The sequence below is a fragment of the Monodelphis domestica genome, chromosome 3 (genome assembly GCF_027887165.1).
Source record: "Monodelphis domestica isolate mMonDom1 chromosome 3, mMonDom1.pri, whole genome shotgun sequence".
Taxonomy (NCBI): Eukaryota; Metazoa; Chordata; class Mammalia; order Didelphimorphia; family Didelphidae; genus Monodelphis; species Monodelphis domestica.
In genome coordinates, this window is record NC_077229.1 from 70,943,709 (window position 1) to 70,967,422 (window position 23,714).

Genomic DNA, 23,714 nt, shown 5'->3' on the forward strand with positions numbered 1-23,714 from the left:
AGGTTAGAAAGCTGGATTAGAACCATGCCCTGAAGATACCGTCCTCTATCTCTACCTCCCTTTCCTAGAACTCCCAGAGAGCTGGCTATACATCCTCCCCCAGGAGCCTCCTGGACCCTTTGCAATCTAGCTTCAGACTCTACTTGAGAAGAGTGATGTCACATTCTCAAAAGTTGCCAGCTATCTCTTTCCTGATAAACTCAAAGCCCTTTTTTCAGTTTTATCTGTTTTTTTTTTTAACCTTTACCTTCTGCCTTAGAACTGATATTAAGTAGATACTTCCTAGCTGTGTGACCCTGGGCAAGTCACTTACCCCCATTTCCTGGCCTTTGCTGCTCTTCTGTCTTAGAACTGATACTAATACAGAATGTAGTAGTAAGAACTAGGCAATGGGAATTAAATGACTTGCCCAGGGTCACACAGCTAAGAAGTGTCTGAGGTCAGATTTGAACCCAGGACTTCCTTACTCCAGACCTGGCTCTCATTGCACGGTGTTACCTAGCTGCCCCTGCCTTTTCTCTTAAACTCTGTCCTCTAGACATCCTCTTTCTATCACATGCCCCCACTATCCTTCAGGCACCCAAATTCTAACCTCAAAGTCGTGTAACTTTCTCTTCCCTCACCCTATTTCCATCCTTTCAATTGCAAAGTCCTATTATTGCATTCTAGTTCCATACTGCTCTTCCATCTTCCTTTTGATTACCCCAGCTCAGGCCCTCATCATCACTTAGGATTATTAGGGACAACTTTTTCTGCCTCCGGCCTTTCCCCTCTTCAAACTATGCCACTGCTAAGACAATCTTAATAAGCCACAGATCTGCCTGACGTAAAAACCTTTAATAGTTCCCTATTGGCTTTAGGATACAAGACAAGTCTTTAATCTAGCATTCAAAGCCCTCACATAATTTCATTCCAAACACCCCTACGTACTAGAAAAAGTTGAACCAAAAGCTGTTGAGTGAATCTGACACCATCTCTGAGGAATGCACCTCCTCATCCCTGAATTTCTTTTTCTTTATTTATTTTTAAAATATTTTCTATGTTTACATGATTTATTTTCTTTGCTTCCCCTCTCCCAGAGCCATAAGCAATTCTACTGAATTGAACAAAGGTTATCACTTGATATCTATTTCCATATTATTTATTTTTGCTATAGAGCTGTGATGGTGAACCTATGGCACTCTGAGAAGTCTCTCTTGGGGCACGTGCTCCCTCTCCCACCAGCGTTTGTTACCAGAAAGGTGGAATAACATTTTTTTACATCCCCACCCCTCTGCCCAGCAGCCCAATGGGAGTGCTTTCTTCCTCCCCTGTGTGGGTGAGGGGGAGCCCCTGGCACTCAGTGGAGGGGGGGGGAGGGGCAGGGGCTTGGCACTCCACTTCTAAAAGGTTTGCCATCACTTATATAGAGAAATCTTTTAAAGCCAAAACCCCAATTCATATACCCATATATACAAGTGATTAGTGATAACCCATATGTTTTTCTTTTGCATTTCTACTCCCACAGTTCTTTCTATAGCATCCTTTCTCATAGTCCTTTAGGTGTGTCCTGGATTATTGCATTGCTCCTGGTAGTAAAGTCCATTACATTGGATAGTTCCACGTTTCATTTTCTGTGTACAATGTTCTCCTGGTTCTACTCATTTCACTCTGCATCAGTTCATGGAGGTTATTCCAGTTCATATAGAAATCCTTCAGTTCATCAGTCCTTACAGGACAATAGTATTCTATCACCAATCAGATACCACAATTTGTTCAGTCATTCCCCAATCAAGGGATACTCACTCATTTTCCAATTTTTTTTTGCCACCACAAAAAGTGTGGCTATGAATATTTTTGTACAAACATTTTTCATCATTATCTCATCAGGTTACAAACCCAGCAGTGGTATTCCTGGGTCAAAGGGTATGCAATCTTTTAAAGTCCTTTGGCATAGTTCTAAATCGCCTTCCAGAATGGTTGGATTCATTCATTTTAGGGTCCCAATTTTGCAGCATCCCCTCCAACATGTATTATTTTTCTTTACTGTCATATTGGCCAATCTGCTAGGTGTGAAGTAGTACCTCAGAGTTGTTGTTCTGATTTGCATTTCTCTACTTAGGAGGGATTTAGAACACTTTTTCATGTGATTATTGATAGTTTTGATTTCTTCATCTGAAAACTGTGTATTCATGTTCCTTGACCAATTGAGGAATGGCTTGATTTCTTGTACAATTGACTTAGTTCCTTATAAACTTGAGAAATTGGACCTTTGTGAAAGGTTTTTGGTATAAAATTTTCTTCCCAATTTGTTGCTTCCCTTCTAATTTTGGTTGCATTGGTTTTGTTTGTACAAAACCTTTTTAACATAATATAATCAAAATTATTCATTTTGTATTTTGTAATGTTCTCTGTCTCTTGCTTGGTCTTAAATTTCTTCCTTTCTCATAGATCTGACAGGTATACTATTCTATGTTCACCTAATTTATTTACAATTTCCTTACGCAATTTTTTCTTAAACCCTTGCTTTCTGTCAATTTTGTTTATTGGTTCCAAGATGGAAGAGTGGTAAAGACTAGGCAATGGGTGTTAAGTGACTTGCCCAGGTCACATAGCTAGAAAGTGTCTGAGGCTACATTTGAAACCAGGACTTCTGTCTCTAGGCCTGACTCTCAACCTACTCAGCCACCTTGCTGCCCCATTTTCTTACACTTCTGTCCAGGTTCAGCTCAGGTGTTTCATCTTTTCTGAATATACCAACCTGTCTAGAAGGTAGGCTCAGGAGAGACAAGGACTGCCTTTGTCCCAGCACAATGGGGAGGTGTTTAATAAATCCTTGCTTGGTCTCCTAATGAATGACAGGTTGGCCAATAACTGACAGGGGGGACACACCTTTTTTACTACCCTCTGTCAAGTGGAAAAGGTTCTTTTAAGGCACAATTCTTCATTCTCCATCACAATCCACATAACAGTAACCAAAAATACAGGTTTTGAGAGAATAGCTTAACTGTAGGCTAGAACTGAAGACTATTCCCTAAGGTGATGCAGATGCATTTTATCTCCAGCATAAATGGGGGAGGCAGAAAGTACTTGTCTGGCCCAAAAGACTTGGATTCAAGTTCTGACCATGCTACCAATTAGTCACCTTGGATGGATGTCCATTTCTTGGTTTCCCTATCTGTAAAACGAGGGTTCAGATGAAGTGATTCCTAAGGTCTATGGTTTTATAGCTTTGGTCAAATCCTTTACTTTTGGGGAGTTTTAATTTTCTCATCTTGATAATGTGAGGCCTTGAGGGTGGTGTTGGACTGGAGGGTGCCTGCAGCCCTCTGCCCTGAGTGAAAGAATGACTGAACAAAAGAATGAAAGAATTAAGGAATGAAAAAATGAATGATTTGTAGGTCATTTGGGTCACTCTCTAGAAAGTGATACTGGAGGGCATAGTCCAAGCTTAGGAGTTACTGAGACAGCCCAATGCTGGGAGGCAAGAAACCAGTCGACTAAGACCTAAGCCCTAAGGTCTTTTTTTCTTTTTCTTTTTAAAAAAAATCCTTACCTTCAGTCTTAGTATCGATTCTAAGGCAGAAGATCAGTAAGGGCTATAGATAATTGGGGCTGAGTGTCTGGCCCTGAGTTACAGAGCTACGAAGTGTCTGAGATAACATTTAGAACCTAGGACTTCCCATTTCTAGGCCTGGCTCTCTACTGAGCCAACGACCTGCCCCTAGACCCTTCTATAGGGCCCGGGAGTAACAATTTTCCCGTGGGGCTGTAGGAGACGAAAAACTTCCTGGATCCGACCCTCCGGCCCTGCCCCCTTGTCCAGCCACGTGCTTTCTTTTGAGCTTGTTCCGAGAACCTCCGCCAGGGGGCGCACAAGTTCGTCGCCCTGCTCGTATAAGAGATTCAGATGCGCAGGCGCATGGAATTTCCCTCTCGTGCTTCTCGGCCCTTTCCGGCTGCCGTAAGCGCGTCAGCAGCCTCGTTCCTTGATACTTGCTCAACGCTTCGGCGGCACCGCCTATTCGAGCTCCTTCTACGCGTGCGTGGGCGCGCGCGTGCGTATGTGCGTAAAGGAGGCAAGTAAGGCGAGAGTGCGTGCGTGCGGGGAATCGCGAGTAAGGCGTGAGCGTGCGTGCATACGTGAGGCCGGGCGGGCGCGAGGGCGCTGCGCGTGCGCGCTGGGGTTCCTGGGGGGGAGGGGTGGGGGGGGAAGGGAAATGGCGGAGGCTTCGCCGCAACCCGGACGGTACTTCTGCCACTGCTGTTCGGCCGAGATCTCCCCGCGGCTGCCGGTGAGCTCAGGGGCCGGGGACTAGGACCAGCACCGGGGACTGGGCCGCTGCCCCTCAATGCTCGGGCTGGGGCCCAGTAGGCCTGAGTCCTCTGTCTTCCCGCAGGCCTCTCCTCTTCCCCATTCACCCTCTCCTCCCGGCCTTCTCTCTCTCCACCTCAAGCCTGCCCCCTTCCACGCCACCTCCAGGTTTGCCATCTCCTCCCCGTCCACCCCCGCCTGCCCTTCCCCACTCCCGAGCCTGCCCTACCTATCGCTCTCCTCTGCCCTGGCCAGGTCCTACATCCCCCTCCCACGTGCCCCCCAAGCCTTCACCCCTCCGGTCTTTCCTCCCACCTTCTCCAGGCCTGTCCTTCTCAAGCCTGACTGCTCCAATTTTTCTCTTCCAGGCCTGCCCCCTCCCCTAAACTTGTCCCTCTCCTCCCAGGCCTGCCCCTTCTTACTCCTAACCCTTCCTCTCTCCTCTTTGCCTGCCTTCTCTCCCTAACCCAAGCTTGCCCTCTTTCCCGCACCTCAGACTTGCCCCTTCCTTCTCTCCTAGGCCCCTTTCTGCCTCCTAAGCCTGCCCTCTCTCCCACCCCCAAGCCTGCCCTCTTACCCCGTTCGGGCCTGCCTTCTCTCCTTCCGTTCCCCCCTCATCAGCCTGTTCCCCCCCCCCCTTTCTTCTGGGCTGTCCTCCACTGTCTTCTCATTTGCTCCCTTAGAAGCCACATCTTACCCGAAGACTTTCTCTTTTCTCCTCTTACATTCTTCTCTCAGGCCCCCTCCAAGGCTTGTGGGAGAGATTGAGAGCGAACTGGGAGTGGGAATGGTTAGGAACAGGATGTAAGTAGGGAATGGGCACCTGGGGAAGTACTGAACTAGAATGTATACTGGAAACCCCTGCCTCAGATACTGAGGAGATGTGAGGGGTGGCATTAGGTATCTAGAGGAAAGAGCCTAGAAATGGGTGACTTCTGTCCTTTCCCCAAAGTATGTGTACTTCACACTTTACCTCAAGAACTATCTCTCCCTTTCCAGTGCTTGGGTGAGTTGGTCTTTGATATCCTGTGGACCAAAGGACAAGAGATGAATCAGTCCCCAGCAATGCTATGGGAAGCAAGTGTGAAGTCTCCCTATCCCTAGATTATTTTTATCCCACCTAGAACTCTCCTTTCTCACCTTCCAGGTCTCCAGAAAAGCCTTCAAGATTTATCTTCTTCCCCCAGGCTCCCTCAAAGGCCATACCTTTTTTTCACAAGGTGCTTCCCTTCATAAGTGCCCTGGCTTTTAAAAATCTGAAGTAGAGAAAAGTTAAGGGTATGAATAATTGTTAAGCTTCTTTGAAACAAATGTGTTACTGTTTCCTAGTATTTCTTCAGAGACCCATCAGAAATCCCTGTGAATTCCCATTCCTAGCTATAGGATTGACTGAATAGCCTTTTTTAGACTCAGGAGATATCCTCAGGGTTGTGTTTCTGGGGAGCATAGAATCAAAGAAGCCCTTCTGTTTGGGAACCAACTTTTGTGTCATCACTGATCCATACTCCTAAGATTGATTTCTTTAGGAAGAGGACCAATGAAAAGCCCAGAAAATACTTGATAGATAAGAAATGAAATTTGTAGTCTTATTCACCAATGTATTGCCTCTTTGGGCCTAAGCTCTTAAAGGTGGGGAGTACTTAGTTTCCTATACTCTTTCCTTTCAGCATCTCTGAGGTAACGTTGCAAATTTGTTCATTTTTGTATTATTTATGTGTTATGGACAAAGAAATGTGCTAGACACTCAGAATGCAAAGACCAAAACAGCCTCTGTCCTCAAGGAGTTTATGTTCTACTGATAGTAAAAAATACTGTTATAGTGACCACAGTCCTGTACTGAGAGTTGAATCCTGCTTTGGTCACTTGCCAGCTGTGTGATCCTGAGCAAGCAATTTAACTTCTCTCTGACTCAGTATTCTCATCTCTAAGATAGGAATATTAATAATAATAGGTATATAATAGGATTGTTGTGAAAATGAAATAACATCAAAGCACTTGGCAAATGCAAAATCCATATGTAAATGCTAGCTATTATTAATGTATGTGAATAAGTGAATATGAATGACATATAAAGTAAATAAAAAGTCATTTTGGGGGTAAAAGAAGTCAGCACAGACAGAATCAGGGAAGGCTAACAAGGTGGCACTTTGAAGGGGAGCTATGGATGTCCAAGAGGCAGAGCTGAAGACAGAAGAGTATTCTGGGCACTGGCTTATGTAAAAGCATTGAGGGAGGAGATGAAGGGGCCTATAAGGAGAACTGCCATGAGGCAAGCTTGGGTCAGACCCAGTGTAGTAAGAGGAATTATATGAGATTAGTCCAGAAAGATGAATGGGAGCCAAATTAAAAAAAAAAATTAAATCCTTACCTGCATCTGAGAATCAATGCTAAGTATCTGTTCCAAGACAGAAGAGCAGTCAGGGCTAGGTGATTGGGGTTGAATGTCAGCTAGCAATGTCTGAGGCCAGATTGGGAACCAATTTTTTTTTATTTTATTTAACTTTTTTTTCCCCAATGAATGAACAAAAACCTTCAAAGCTTGCCCCCTTCTTACCTTTTTAGTCTTTTAATACCTTACTTCTCTCCCCATACTCTGATCAAATGATCATCTTTGCCTGTTTATTCTCAAACACAACAAATATTCACTTCTCCCTTGTGACTTCCCTGACTAAAGTCTCATCTTCTACAAGAAAGCCTTTCCAGTCCTACTTAGTGTCTTCCCTTTCAAATTATTCCCATTTCTTTATACATCCTGTTTGTTTGAAGCCATTTCTATATTGTTTTGCCCCTTAGACTGAAGAATTGCTGCAAAGATGCCAGTAGAACTCCCAGGCATCAAAAAGAAAAAAGCAAAATAACAACCCTCTAATAAGTAATTAATAGTTATATATAATAACTAATTAATAGTTAACTATAACACCATTCAGAAGTTATAGCCATCAGATCTATAGAAGGAACATATTCGTTGTTAGCTTGTGCCTCCATTCCAAGCTTTGTTTTTTATTTAGTATTTTGTTCCTTGGGAATGTTAAATTTTTTTTTCTTGATTGCCCAGACTTTAACACAGTGCCTGGCACATGGTGAGTACTTAACAAATACTTACTGATTGTTTCTTTCCCATCACCTCCCCCAATTGAAAAAGGGAAAAAAAGTCAAACTTCTTGTAACAAATATACATCATCAAGCAAAACAAATTCCTGAATTGGCCATGGCCAAGAATTATATCTGATTTGTATCTTGAGTCCTTTACTTCTCTTTGGGAGGTGGGTAGCATTTCATTATTCATTAGAGCCAGATTTTGAAGGACTAAAATATCATGCAGAATAGTTTGTGTTTTACCCTTGAAGTAGTAGGAGGCCACTGAGTCTTTTGCAAAGGAGTGACATGATCAACCTTTACTTTGGATGACAGCTCTGTGAAAGATGGATTGAAGAAAGGAGAGACTGGAAGCTATTGTAATAGTTTATTTAAGAGGTAATGAGGACTTGACCTAAGATGATGGCCTTGTGAGGTATAGGAAATAGGGATGAGGGAGAGGCTGGATAATGGAAAGAAATTGACACCTTTGACACAAATTGGGAATTTAGGAAGAAAGATGGCTTGGGGCTTAGGAGGAGGGATGATAATGACTTGTGTTTTGTTCAGAGGATGCTTGGGCTGCTAATAGTCACTTCTAAGAAATGACCTGATTCCCAACAACCTCATGGGGGAACAAACCCACCTCTTAAATAGTGCTATTTCAGCCCATGTTTCTTTTTGGAATATAGTTAAAGGAATAATTGATCTGTGAAATGCTTTAATGATGACTGTGTGATAGTCTGATTTTTAAGAAAAAAAAGTTTTTAGCCTAAGAAATTAGATCCGTTCTGGGCAGGTAGAAGATGGCTCAGTGGATTGAGAGCCAGACCTAGAAATGGGAGGTCCTGAGTTAAAATATGGCCTCAAACACTTTCTAACTGTGTGACCGTGGGCAAATCTCTTAATCCTCATTGCCTTACCACTCCTCTACCTTGGAACCAATATATAGTACTGAGTCCAAGATGCTTAGAAGGTAAGGGTTAAAAAAATTAGATTAATGTAAAAATTTAAATCCTAAAAATATTTAGGAATATTTTTAATTCTTTTAATCTGTAATTTGTTTTTTATTTTGCCAAAATGATTCTTGTGTTGGTGCCAATACAAATTGAATAGGTTGCAAAGTTATCACCATGAGAGTTGAAACAAATGACATGTTTTTATGTCATAATAAAAATAATTGGATTTTTAATTTTATTTTTAATTTTATATTTATCCATTACCACCACCAGCATGTCATATATAGTCCTGTTGAACTAATATATTTACTGATTGTTTGCCATGTTAGACAAGTTCCTGACTTTAACATAAGATTCACTTTTAATTTGGGAACTTAGAAAAAGCTTCACAGAGGTGATATTTTTTGAAGGTAAGATTTAAATAGGATAGAGGCTAGGCAAAGGTAATATAAACTTAGTATAGATATGAAGTTCAGGGCATATTCAGAGAATTAGAGGGTGCTAATTTGGTTGAATCATGGTAAGTAGTAATAGAAGATAAAGAAAAAGTAGATTGAGAACAGACCATGGAAAGTCTTAGGAAAGGGTAGCAAGGAGTCATTAAAGGTGCATAAGGAGGAATGCAGTCTAGCTTCAGCCTTAGAGATTGACTTGTGGGGAGAAGAGAAAACTCAGTAGGGGTCCCATTCTTGTTGGGGACAGAATGGAGATCACTTTAGCCCAAACTCATTTCAGGGACTAGAATTGGTACCACAGTACTGTGGGGAGTCAGGCCTCTCATTAAAGAAGGCAATTGAGCTGACCTTTGAGAGGAACTAGAGATCCCAAGCCTTGGGCGAATGAGAACCTTTAGCTTGTGCCAGTGTGGCTGGAATGTCGAGGGTGTCTGGGGGAGGCATCAGAGCTGCCAAGTAAAGGAAAAGCCAGATGGAATGAATTGGTGTTTCTTCATAGAGGGACTGGGGAGCCACTGAGACTTTCCTTGATCTGACAAGGTGCCTGATTAGAAATGTGCTTTTAGGTCTCTCGGTTTGGAAGATGGATAATAGGTATATATTGAACGTGGAACCAGGATTATCTAGGTTTGAATTCCTTCTCAAACACGTTACCTGTGTGATTCTGGGCAAATCATTTAACCTATCTCCATGATGGCAAACTTGTGGCATACGTGACAAAGATGGCAGACAGAGACCTCTGCAGCATGCGCAGGCCTCTGTGTTGGGAGGTGGGGCACTTGAGCCCCTTTCAAGGTGGAGCTCGGCCCTGCTTGGCCAATCGGAAGCCTGACCCAGCCTCTGAACATGGAAGAGGGGTGGTGTGGGGCAACACGATCCTGATGACTGAGCAATGCCAGCCAGGTGGGGCACTGCACACAGCCAGGAATGGGGCATGGCACACAGTGGGGTTAGGGGTAGGAGATGGCACAGGGTCCCTATAAAGGTTCGCCATCACTGACCTTTCTGAACCTCAGTTTCCTCATCTGTAAAATGGGGATAATAGCACCTACCTCATAGGATTAGCATGAGGATCCAAGTAAGATATAAAACATTTCCACACTTAGAATCATCATATGAATAGTAGTTTTTATTATTCAGAAGACCATTTAGAAGCCTAATACAGTATGAAGAGAGTGTTCCTGCCAAGGGCTTATAGTCTAGTTTTGGAGGCAAGACAGGCAGCAGTTCACCTTTCTTAGGGGGAAAGTAAGGCATGAGGAAGGGGAGACCTTGACAAGAAAGTAGATGGTGTGTATGTATATATATATATATATATATATATATATATATATATATATATATATATATATATATATATATATATATATAATAATCCTCAATATGGAATACTTTGGTTTCACACAGCAACCCTTTCATTTGGGGTCTACTCATATTGTCCATATTTTATAGAAGAGCAAATGAGAGGTTAAGTGACTTAGTCAAAGCTACACAGCTATGAAGTGGCAAGAGTTTGAACTAGGTTCAATCCCAGGCCTTTTTCCACTAAACCTATATTAATGGAAGGAAAGTTAATGACAATTTTCAAATCAAATTCTAAAACTGGTTTGGTCCATTATTAGTTTGTTAACTGTTAAAGTATTCTTCCTATAAGTAAAATACCAATTCCATTACTGCATAAATCCCTGTCTCCCCTCTAGACCTGGAATTCTCTCCCTCTTCATCTCTGTCCCTTCCATTTAAGTCCAAACTAAAATCCCAATTTTTTTCTGTAATACTAATCCCTCTGTGATTGCTTCCAGTTTATTCTGTATGTAGCTTGTTTGTACATCATTTTTTGCATGTAGACTGAGCTCCTTGAGAGGAAGGACTATTCCCCCATCACCACATTTTGTATTCTCTGTGCTCTGCACATAATAGATATTTAATAAATATTTGTGAACTGACTGATAAGTATAGCCCAAAATTTCAAGACCTGGGGAATTTATACTTCTTTTTCATAGAATCTGGCTTAGAGCAGCCTTTTTCCCCCTCTCTTCTTCAATGTCTTTCCTCATCCCTGAAGCTGTTAAAGACTCTAAAGGGAAGAGGTATATTAAATGGAAGTCCTGTGAGGAACTAACTTTCTCAGATGGAAAGTATAGAATATATTCATTCCATGAATTAAGGAATACCCAAAGGAGAGAGCCCCTTTGAGGGTGAGTATTCTTAAGTAGTACTTGCAGTCATGGCCAGTAGAGAAAGGGTTTTGAGTCACCTGACATTTTTATGGCTTATGTATTTTGAAGATTCCTCATCAATCAGAAGTTACTTGTCCTTCAGTTTTCTGGACAAATAATCTCTTGTTTTTATATAGCACTTGAAAACTTTGAGTGTTCTTATTCATCATTTCCCTTTATTGTCAGAGAAATTCAACCTGGTGTTGTAGGAAGAGTCCTGGACATTATCTTTTCTGTGGGAAAGGAGGGAACTGGAATACCTATCTTCCCCCCCAGCCCCCCCACCCCGGCTGGGAGTACATGTCATTCTGGCTAGATCCTTGATTAGAGCATGGCATCTTCCATCAACTTTATTCTCTATGTGGGTCATTTTACTCCATTGTAGGTAGTCTGGGTTTGTCATGAGTCACCCAAGGCCGAATTAATGAAGTTCTCCTTCAAGGGTCCAAGGATGGGTGGAAATTGCAGTGTCTGCATGGTGGCACATTGTAGAAAAAGCCCTGGCCTTAGAGTCAGAGTGCTTGAGATTGGGTATCCAGGACTGCTACTTACTATTTATTATTACCTGCCTGCCCTAGGTCAAGTTTCTGACCCCTTTGGGCTCATCTTCTTATCTGTAGAATGAGGGGCATGGATTGTATGATCCATAAGATCCTTTCCAACTCTAAAGTTAGGATGAATATTAAGAATATACGACCTATGTATGGCAAATTATTCTGCTTCTTTGGGTCTCCATTTTTTCTTCTCTCAAACAATGGACTCGGGATGGTTGTGAGAGTCAAATGAAAGTCTATTGGAAAGTATTTTGAACATATTAAATCCTCTAGAAGTTTCAGAGAGATCAATTTTGGTTCTATGGAAGGAAAAGCTCATAATGGTGAGAAATGTTCAAAATCTGGGTGAGCCGTCTCAGGAGATTATGAAGTCCCCAAACCAGAGATCTTTAAGTGGAGGCTGTAATGTCACTTGCTAAGAGAAGCAACATGGTATACAAAGAGTACTAGAAGCACTAGGTTTGTATTCAGAGGACCTAGGTTTGAATTATGACCCTTCTAGTCACTACTGCCGGTAGTGGAGCAAATCACTTCTCTGAGTTTTAGTGTCCTCATCAAAGAGGGCTTTGAACTGGACAAGCTGTAAATTTCTGAGTATCATCCACAGGAGTCTTTTCCCTCATGAATAGTATGTGACCTATGCAATGGTTTGCTGTGAACTTGATGAGAAGTCACTTGAGTACTGTTACCTACTACTGAGACTGGGCAAACTTCCCTAAAGAGAGTTGATAGTTTTCCCCTCTCTTCCCAAAGGCCATAATAGAGGTATACAGGATTTTCTGTGGGGTTTGGCCATATATAGTTCCCACCATGTCAATGGGCCAGAGAGAGAGTGGAGTTGGGGAGCAGGATGCAAAGTTTATGGGTCTTAGGATGGTATGCACTCTTCTGTTCCTTACCAAATGGAGAATTGGGCCTTGTGATGTAATAAAATGAGCTTGGGATTCATAGATCTTGTTTTTGCCAGTTTTTCCTACTTTTGTGACTTTAGGCAAGTTAGTCTTTGTTCAGTCGTTTTTCAGTCATGTCTGACTCTTTGTGACCCCATTTGGGATTTTCTTAGCAGAAATACTAGAGTGGTTTGCCATTTCCTTCTCCAAATCACTTTACAAATGAAGAAACTGAGGCCAAAAGGGTAAAGTGACTTTCCCAGGTCACACAGCTATTACTTGTATGAGGCCAGATTTGAATTTAGGAAGATGAGTCTCCCTGACTCAGACAAGTGTTCTATCTACTGCATCACCAAGCTGCCCCAAAACTGCTAGCCAAGTTAGTCAATGAGGATTTATTAAGCACCTACTGTGTGCTAAGCACTGAGAATACAAAGAAAGGCAAATCAACTCCTCTCAAGGAGCTCAAAAGTCTAATGGAGGGAAATTATATGCAAATGACTATGTACAAACAAACTATATACAAGATAAATTGGATGTGGTCAACAAAGGGAAGGTCCTATCATTAAGAAGTCGGCCCAGTCTTACAGTCTTCTTATAAGTCAGGAAGGCCAGGAGACATGAGAAGGAAGAGAATTCCAGGCATGGAGGAGAGCTGAAAATGCCTAGAGCAGGAGATGGAGTATCTAGTTCAAGAACAGAATAATGGGGATGAGGTGTAAGAAGATTGGAAAGGTGGGAGTAGACAAGGTTATGAAGGGCTTTGAATGCTAAACAGAGGGTTTTATATTGATCCTGGTGGTGACAGAGAACCACTGAAGTTTATTGAATCCCTATTCATGACACAGTGAGGTGGTCAGACCTGTACTCTAGGAAGATCCATTTGACAGATGAGGGGAGTGTGGATTGGAGTGCAGAGAAGATCAAGGCAGGGAGACCAGCAAGCAGGCTATTGCAGTAAGAGGTGATGAAAGCCTGGATCAAGGTGCTGTCAGCATCCAAGGAGAGAAAAGGGTATAAACAAGAGATGTAAAATTGGCAAGACTTGGCAACAGATTGAATATGGTGGGCTGAGAGATGGGGAGAAGTTGAAGATAATTCCTAGGTTTCTTCTAGTTCAGACAGTGTGTATTTGGACACATGGGAATAAAACTGGCACCTACTTCACAGGGCTGACCTGGGAACCAAATAAGATAGCATATATCAATACTGTATAAGGTGCTAGCTTACCTGGGCAGGGCCAAAGATTACATGTAATTTAGTCTTGACAACTACTTCCTGTCTCTGGGCCTCAAATTTCCTATCTATAAAATGAATGTGGAAAGATGATTTTTAGGATAAAGTCAAATGTAGTAGTTCGTTTATATTGCGTTTTACTCTTCATTACTAGATCCCTTTTTCATTTGTGTGAAATTGTTAATAGCCTCACTAGACAGTAGTCATTTATTGACAGTTGGAAGGAACCTATAGGTCATCTAGTCCATCTTCATTTTAGGGATGAAGAAAGTAAGGCCTAGGGAGGTAATTATTTGTCCAAGGTCACCAAGTAAGTTAAAAGCAGGCCTGGGATTAGACCCAGATCTGACTAACATTTTCCATCACAAATTGTACATGATATCTTTGCAATTTCCAGCTACTGCTCCTACTGTCTTGGAGGACTTGAGTAAATTCTGCTTAGTTAACTAATGCCTAGACCATGATATAGAGATGGGTATATGGCACTTTCCAGGAGGAAGGGGATTTAGAACTGAGTTTCAGAGCACAGAAAGGGACTTTTCTGGGTTCTGACTGATAAAATAATTCACATTTAATAAGTGGAAGTACTGTAATTTGACCCCAGGCTTTTCCTTAGGTTGGGTTAATGGACTAATATTCCTTCCAGCTCCCTTATACTACACAGAGCCATGTAAGATACTGAACTAAAATAAAAATTGTTATTAGGAAAATGTATAATTGAAAAAGAAAATAGACTGGTCACGGGGAGAATGAGGGACAGCTAGTAGATAGCCTGAGCTCTGGTATCCTTTTTTTTTTTTTTTTGTCAAAAGACATAGAGGTAGCAGGCAGGTGATTCAGTGGATAGAGTGCTAGATCTAGCATCAGAAGGATCTGGGTTTAAGTGTGACCTCAGACACTGCCTAGCCCTTACTGGTTTTCTGCCTTGGAACTGTTGACTTGGAAAAAACACAGAACTAATAAATAGTCAGAAAAACCATGCTTTAATCAAGGAAAAGGGGTTCAGTGCAATATTAGGTCTCCACACAGAGCTTTGCGCTAACACCCATGCAGAGTCTTAGGATTGAACCCTGGATGCTCTGGACACTGACCCCAGGGAGAGCCAACCCCGCCAGATTGACAACTTCAAGGAACAAAAGAATTTGAGGAACTTATATACCATTTGGGAAACTGAGGGATTGGGAAATATGATTGATTGACATTACAGTGGTTACAAGGAAATGGTAGTGTTCAAACTATACTGACAGAGTACAATCAAGCTTGGGAAAAGAATCATAGCTAGAGGCTAGGGTGTAAGGCAGGGGTCCCCAAACTTTTTACACAGGGAGCCAGTTCACTGTCCCTCAGACCATTGGAGGGCCGGACTATAAAAACAAACAAACTATGAACAAATCTGTATACCGCTGTCTGGGATAGCGGAAGCTGCAGCGCTGGCTGTGATGGGCCTGTCACACCTTTCACAGACCCATCACTGCCACCACTATACCGGGCAGCAGTATACACAGTGCGGAATCCCCAGATCACCACCCACCGTGCTGATGGCTTCCATTGTGCAGCCACATAATCCTTTGCGCGGGGCCTTGTTCTCCTTCAGTTGCTCTCAGAACAAGATGCCAGGCAAAGGATTGTCCCTGGAAGTAGTACTGTACATGAGTGACGCCGTGCTTTGCTCACTGACCACCAATGAAAGAGGTGCCCCTTCCAGAATTGCGGTGGGGACCGGATAAATGGCAGGAGGAGGGGTGTGTGACCTGTAGGCTGTAGTTTGGGGACCCCTGGTGTAAGGGAAGGGGCTACTTAAAATGGATACTACAAGGGTGGTCCCTGCCCAGGTGTGGGTCTTCTTGGGAAAGAGTCTCTGATACAATAGGGTCCATTATTCACTCTGAAACTGCTAGCCTGAGATTCCTTTCAGGGTGGATTCTCACAGAAACAGGGAACAAGCACAAACTTTGGGGTCTTCAACTTACAATCTAGTCCTAAAACTTGGGTTCATCAGATATATCTAGGCTACAATTTTGTTGTTTCTAGATTCCATGTTGAGAGAACAATACTGTATATTGATTCTAAGATGGCAGATAAGTTGTTTTGTTTTTTAAGCATGATCTATTCCCAAATAAGTTTTGTTTTCTTAAACCCTTACCCTCCATCTTAGAATCAATAAGGTAAAAGAGTGTTAATGGTTAAGTAAAGAGCTAGGAAGCCAGGACCTCTTGTCTTTAGGCCTGACTCTCAATCCACTGAGCCACCTAGCTGCAAGAGGGGTTCCCCCCCCCTTACCCCAAATAAGTTTTAATAAGCTTAAGGCCACAATTAGACTTGGGATACCCTATATGTTATAGTAAGAGCTGATGGAGACAAAGGACAGGTTCAGATTAGCCCTGGGAATATTGATTGAGGGAGAATGGAAAGCACTCAGCTAAAGAGGGTCTGAGAAAAACTTCTGGAAAAGAGTGAATTCTAAGTATGGAATGTCAAGAGATGTAATGTGAAGTAGGAAAAATTGCAAGTAATCCATTTTGGCTGGAATGTGGAGTCATGTAAAATAAGGTTAGAAAAGTAAGTTAGAGGCAGATTTTGAATAGCTTTAAATTCAGACTTTGTGCTTTGTGTTTTATTCCAAAGGCATTAAGGAGTCACACAAAGCTTCTTGAGGGCAAGGATTATCTTTTTGCCTCTTTGTATTCCCAACACTTAGCACAGTGCCTGGCATATAGTAGGTGCTTAATAAGTGTTTATTAATTGAGCTGGGAAGTGACCTGGACATTACTACCTGTGCCTTATTAGTATATATGAAAAAGAATAGGTTGGAGAAAGGAGACACCTGAGCTGGATGGGCCATCTGAGTCCCAGTGGGTTAACTTAGCTTAACCCAAGCTAAGTTAGTGACATTGGGAGTGCAAAGAAGGCCTAGTACCTAGTCACAAGTTAGTTATTTATCCCTCAGACTTATGACAAAGAATGATATCCATCTCCAGAGAAAGAACTATTGGAGTCAGAATGCAGATCAAAGCACATAGTTTTTCACTTATTTGGGTTTTATGTTTTGAGGTTTTGGTTTTTATTCACTTATAAAAATGAATAATATGGAAATATGCTAATACATGTATAACACAGATCAAATCACCTGCCAACACTGGGAGCTGGAAGGGGTAGGAAGGGGGGAGATAAGTTCGATTATGTAACTTAAGAAAACTTGTATGGAAATTTGTTACTACATGTAATTGATTTTTAAAAATATATATTTCTCCTTCAGTGCCAGGCCCTGTTCACAGTGTTTGCTGGAGTGCTTTTGGTACAGCTGAAGCAGCTTTTCAGCCAAGTCAGGACCTCTTCCCAAAGCATCAGCTTGTCTTTAGTTGAAACCTCACGAGGACATTCAACTCTACCAGTTATGCGACTTTTCCCTTGGCTGGCAGGGACCCTCACTTTTTAAGAACTCTGGTGAAAACTAGGTTACCTTGTGTGCTGTGCTACCTTGCCGTTGGCACAGGGTTGATAGTGTTTCCCTGTGGAGACATGGAACCTGCCACAGACTAGCAAATCTTGTTTTCCCAGACTTTCTAGAAAGGATCTTGCCTGAAGCCAAAGGAATGTTCATGTAGAATGATAGAATTTGTACTTTTATGGAACAACAGGAACTGGAACTGAATGGGAATTTAGAGCTCATCTAACCCAGTCTCTTTATTTTATAGAATGGGAAACTCTCAGAGAAAGGAGGTAATTTGCCAGAGGTCACGCGTGCAGAGTAAATGCTCTTTCAGAACCTAAACCCTTAGCTCATTTCACTATGCCGTAGTGTTGGGATATCAAGTAGACCCATGAGTTCATATAAGGTACTATATATAGGGTATAGAGAACTATGGATGAAGACATTCACACTATTGCTAAGGTTCAGCACATCCTCTCTGCAGTCTTAGAGGGTTGCCTAGAACACGAAGGGGCCAAGTGACTTATCTAGGATCACATAGTCTGTCATAGGTGGTGCTTGAAGCCATGTCAAAGGAACATTTTCAGTGACCTTTTGGGATTCAGGAAGTTGGCTTTCAGCTAGAATGGACCTGTGCAATTCCTGATTCTTAACAGAAGTCTGTCAAGTCAACAAACACTAAGTGTCAGAGATACACAGATAGGCACAAAACAGCTTCTGCTCTCAAAATTTTATGGGAAAGACCATGAAAAATAGCTACATCTAAGCAAGCTACATACAGAATGAACTGCAGATAGTCACCAGGGAATGCATTAAGGGGGATCAGAAAGGCTTTTTGTACAATGTAGGATTTTAGCTGAGACTCAAAGCAAGCTGGAGAAGAGATGAGGAAGGAGAAAATTCCAGACATGGGACATAGCTAGTGCAATTGCCTAGTCAGGTTGTGGAGGATCTTGTTTAAGTAATAGCAAAGATGAGGTCAGCTAGATTGCTCTGTGGATAGAGATCCTGGCATGGAGACAGGAGATCCTGGCACTTCCTAGTTGTGTGACCCTGGGAAAGTCACTTAACCCCCCACTGTCTAGCCCTTTCTGCTCTTCTGCCTTGGAACAAGATACTTATTGTCAATTCTAAAACAAAAGGTAAGGGTTTTGTTTTGTTTTTTAAGGGAATAGCCAAGAGGTCAGTGTTGCTGGGTCAGAAAGAATGTTGGGGAATAAGGTGTAAGACTAGGAAGGTAGGAAGAAACTAGGTTGTGAAAGGCTATGAGAGCCAAACACAGGATTTTACATTTGACCCTGGAGCCCATAGGATGTCCCTGCAATTTAATGATTAGGAGGAAGAGTACCCTGGTCAGACCTACACTCTAGAAAGTTTGCTTCAATAGTTTAATGGAGGATGTACTATGGTGAGGAGAGACTAGAAGCAATGAGAGCAAGCAGAAGCCATTGCAATAGTTCAGACATGAGGCGATGAGACCCTGGACCAGTCATTGCAGTTCCAGAAAAAAGAAGAGGCCATATATAAGAGATGAACATGAGCTGGGGAGTGAAGAAGAGGAGGATCCCTAGATTGTAAGCCTCAGGGACTGGGAGGGTTCCTACCTGGCTTCCAGTAGCCTGCTCCCTTTACTCCCCACCCTAGGCTCAATGATCCTCAACTTAGCATTCTTTTCTTTTATCGTGACTAGGTTAGGGGTTCATCCTTTAGGTCAAAGGAAAGGCATTTGTTTTCTACTCTTTCAGAGGTTCAGAAACCTTATTGCTAAAGAATTTACAATTCAGGTACACAGAAGTTAGAAAATTGAGACTCCTTAATAGTAATTTAAAGTTTATTGAGAATTTAAACACTGAAAAGAGTGTTTCCTTATATGCAACAGAATGCAAAATGACGGTTCTGTACAAAACTGAATCTACCTTTTTTTTTTTAAGTCCATAATAAATGTCAAAACTGTCCTATTTGTACTTTCTTCACAACTTACATTCTCTTTGATTCCCTTTGGTATATCTATTGCACCTCCCCTCCAACTTCACTGAATCCCTCCCCACTCCCAATTAAAAATCAACTGAAAGAAGAAAAAAATCTTTGTAACCCATAAGCATACTCCAACAAAACAAATATAGACACTAGCTAAGACAGAAATGACTCATTCTGTGCTTTGAATCCATCCCCCCTTGGGAGGTCTTGTGTCCTCTGGAAACACTGGTTGGTCATTGCATTGATCAGTTCTTAAATCTTTCACTGTTTTCCTTTACAGTATTGTTTTCCTTATAGAAATTGTTCTTTTGGTTCATCTCATTTTACTCTGTTGGGTTTGATGGATTTCTATATGAAATTTATTTGCACACACAAGTATTTAACTCTCCTTTGTATCTGCCAAGAATAAAGTTCTTTGGATGCCTCCTATCCTTCCATGTTTTGTATCTTCTTTGTAGCACATATCTGAAGTATGAAAAGAGCAAGTTCTATCAACTTCCTCTTTTTTACATGACAGAGAGAGGGCCTCATTAGTGTGAGTAAGGAATTCCAGGGAGTTGCCACATGTGTGTCATATATTCCTTTTCCCTTCCTTTTCTTTCACCTTTTAAAATGGTCAGAATAGTACTAACCCATCCTGTTTTTCTTACTTAACTCAATGCCTCTTAAAGACATAGTCTATTACATAGCCTTTTCCAGTTGCTCAAATAAATTACTTTTCTGGGTTTCTCTTGGCTTATTTTTTGTATTTCAAATTTCCTATATTGATAGCTCAGCCCTTTTCATCAGAAATGCTTGAAAGTATCTCTTTTGCCTTTTGGAATATTATATTTCAAGGACTTTTCTTCTTTGAAGTTGAAGCTACCAGGTTTTATGTGATCCTGACTGATTCCTTGATACTTGAACTAATTTATTTCTAGGTGTTTGCAGTATTTCTAAAAATTTAATGTGGAAACTCTGGATTTTGGCTGTTATGGGACTTGATCTTCACTTTGCCCTCTAGTTCTTATAGATCTGGGCCTTTTTTTTCATTGTAGCCCCCATATTTTCCAATTTAGTTACCTGCTGTTAACCACAGGGGGAAAAATTGAAAATTTTGGGGAAATTATAGGAAAAATAAAGATTTATAAATCTCAAACTACCTGCTAAGCAAATACAGGTTGTAACATGAGAAAGTCCACTAGCCAGTACATGACTCATCTCTCTTTGTCCCCACACCCATGCTTCTATGCAAAACTTTCCTCCAGGCTGCCTCTAGTGATCACAGTGCTTTTGTTTAAGAAAGCCCTTATTTACTGTAATAATAGGTCCCCAAAGTGCTAGAGTAATGGTGCTTGTGTGCCGTTGTAACCCCTTATGACTGATTTGGTAATAATCTGATTCATTTACCCCTGGTTAATAACAGGTGTTTGATTATATTCACAATTTCAGCCATCCATGGTAGTCTTGAAACTTATCTTATGAGGATACACAGGACCCCAACTATCTATCTATCTATCTATCTATCTATCTGCATACATATATACGTGTGTATATATATACATATATGTGTATGTGTGTGTGTATATATATAATCTTAATATTATCTTCTAGATTTTAAAAATCATGATTTTAAGGAAATCCATCAATTCTTAAATTATTACTTCGTGATCTGTTTTTCCTTGTCAGTTTTTCATATCAAGTATCTTATGTTTTCTTAATTTTTCAGTCTTTTGAATTTATTTTGTATCTAATATTTTTTACTTTCTCATAGAGTCTTTGACTTACGTTTAGTTGTAGTTTTAAGGAGTCCATCGCTTGTGTTCTTTCAAGGTGGTATGATCTAAGGAAAGGCATATTTAACATTCTGCTGGCCGGTGCTTTGGTCTGTAGGGAACCATAGGCACTCTTTTCTGCTCTGGCATTGTGACCAAGGTCCCCTATTCCCCAGTGGTGGTTGCAAGCACTAGTGTACTAATGCTCCTTGCAATACAATAGAATCTTATACCCAGAGCCAGCAAAGGGACTCTGTAATCTTCTGACCAGTTGTTTGAGAGATGTAGAAAGTGTTGCCACTGTCAACTGCAAGTCCTATGCTCACTTGTCCTGGTCCTCCCCATGTTTCACTCCCTCTCCAGTGCAGTAGACTTCACGAACCTTCTAAGTTGTCTTGGGCTGAAAATTTGTTTCACCTCATCTTTTTGTGGGTTTTGTTGCTTTAGAATTTGTTTTGAGGCATTATATCAAAGATACTGGGAGGATCATTTGGGATAGATCTGGAACGGCCTTCTCCACCATTTTTGGCTTTGCCTGGTTTGAGTCTATTACTTGTGTAAGAAATTTCTATTCTAAGCTCTTTGTTTTCCTTCTAAATCCTTTTTCCAGAGCTTTTATTTATTTATTTTTAATTGCTTGCTTCATTTCTTCTTAGATAGTCATGTAAACCTTGAAGAAAATCCATTTTTTCCTTTGAGTCACTGCTTGCAAGTTTTTATAGTTATTTGCTCCTTTTTGGGGATGGCTAAATCAACAATGTTGTTCATGTATTTTTGATTTACTATCTCTCTAGTTTTAGTTTCTGAATTGAGGCTTTGTTTGGAGGAGTTGGCTCCATCCCCTATTGTGTTTTTGGTGAGATCCTGTTTGGTCTTACTCTAAGTTCTGGTGCTGACCTGCTTCCCAAGGTTCAGGCCTCCTAGATCTCTTGAGATTCAGATTATTGGCTCTTCAGGATCCTTAGAAACCGCAGAACCTGGGCTGTCTGTCCCATTCTGAGCACTTCCTTTCCTCTCTGATGACTACTCTACCCTGGGGCTTTCTGACTTCCCTGAATCTTTTTAGGAGCCTTCCACTTTTGTTGCCAGTAGAGCCCTATAGACTACATATGCCTCAAATTTTGGTCCTGCTTAGAGAAGTCTGAGTTTGTTTGCCAGTGCTGTTGCTGGCTTTGCTGGTGACCTTTCCTTTTGATTTTTTCTTGACTTTTGTGTATTTCAAAGGTTCAGGATGCAGAAAGTCACTTTTTAAAAAAAAATTTCTTACTGACTTTCTCAATCAGTATTTAATCTGGTGCACACTTCAGATTTGTGCTGGGAGTAGGTAGTCTTAATAGTATTTGCAAGGAACTGATAGGGCAGAAAGACATAAGACTTAATTTAGATCATTTGAAAGCCTCATCTGGTCTGGCTACAGTCTATTGTCCAAAACCCTCTGATTTGAGCATTAGAACTGCCAAATTAGCATCTTAAAGGAACTAGCTTGTGCAGGTGTGTATTTTGGAAGCATTTTGGTCCTGTATTGCAAATAACACATCTATATACCCAATCTGAATTTGAAGGACCATGTCTTCTGTTAACCTTTCTTTGCTACCATCAAGTATGTGGACTAGAAGGACCACTCCATAGGAATCATAACAACAAAATAGAGTGCTTTGCAGTTTATAGAGTGCTTGAGTTCATGTAAAACTCTCCAAGTCCAAAACTTGTCAAGATAAAATTGTATGATTATGGATTGTAAGATTCTTTGTATCTTTTTTCTCAGTCTCCTAATAATAATAATACCTTATGTCTAGTTGTTTTGTGTTTTCTTGGATCAAAAATTAGCCTCCCTTGGATGGCAGTTGGTGAAACTGGTTAGAACTTTTTTATTTTATTGGTGTGAAGAACTCCTTTAGTGCAAATTGGCAATTTATCTGCAATTTATAGCCTTTGTGGGGACATGTTTAAATAAATGGTTTTAAAGTCATGCTTCCTTAGTGCCTTTTAGATATAGACCCTAAACCTGGGACTTGTGTGAGTATTTAAGTGGATTTGATTAGGTTCTTAATGGTCATGTTTTACTTTTTTCAATAATATGTTTACTTAGTGCTTTATTCAATAAACATTGTAAGGAACTCTTACATGCCCTTAGAGTTTACAACACACCTTTTCATGATTTCATAATCAGGAATCCTGATTCATCCTGAACTTTAGGAGGCTTCTTTAATCTTCCTAAGCCTGAGTTTGCTTCTCTGTCAGATGAGATAGTCATACCTCCACCACCTATCCAAGTAGTTGTTGGCAGTGTTTTCTTTCCATTAAGTCAGCTTCTTTGAAGTCTCACTCTTCTTGATTCTATGGCTCTTTCTTTATACTTTCTGCCATGCTGCCTCTAACTTATTTTTTAAAATCTATGTCACCTTTCCTACTATATCTTTCCCCCTCCTAGAGATTCATATCATATAACAAATATATTTTTGATATTTTAAATTTTTTTGTTATGTTTGAGTTCCAAGCTAACCCCCCTCCCAACCCCACACCAGAAAAAAAGCCAGTATTTGATACAAATACATATGTTAAACCACTACATACATATGTCAGTTCTTTTTTTGGAGGAGGATAGCATCTTCCTTCTTAGGGCTTTTGTAGTTGATTTGAATATTCATATAACTCATAATAGTTTAGTAATTCAGTTACTCTTCAAACAATATTGCTATTATTGTACACAACATTCACTTAATTCTGTACATTTCACTCTTCATTATTTCATCATGCAAATCTCTTTGTTTTCAGTCAGCTCGTCATTTCTAACAGCACATTAGTATTCCATCATAATCATATGCCAGTGCTTATTCAGCCATTCCCCAATTGATGTGTCCCTTCAATTTC

General features: G+C 41.0%; 1 protein-coding gene across 1 annotated transcript in view; it reads left to right on the forward strand.

Annotated features, from left to right (window-relative positions):
* Positions 1-4,084: 4,084 nt before the first annotated feature.
* The window catches only part of RNF126 (ring finger protein 126), a 32,160-nt gene continuing 12,530 nt past the window's right edge, over positions 4,085-23,714 (forward strand). The window contains exon 1 of the mRNA XM_001365631.4: positions 4,085-4,274. Within this exon, the coding sequence (XP_001365668.1) occupies positions 4,200-4,274 (75 nt within the window). The 5' untranslated portion in view covers positions 4,085-4,199. The remainder of the gene's footprint in view (positions 4,275-23,714) is intronic.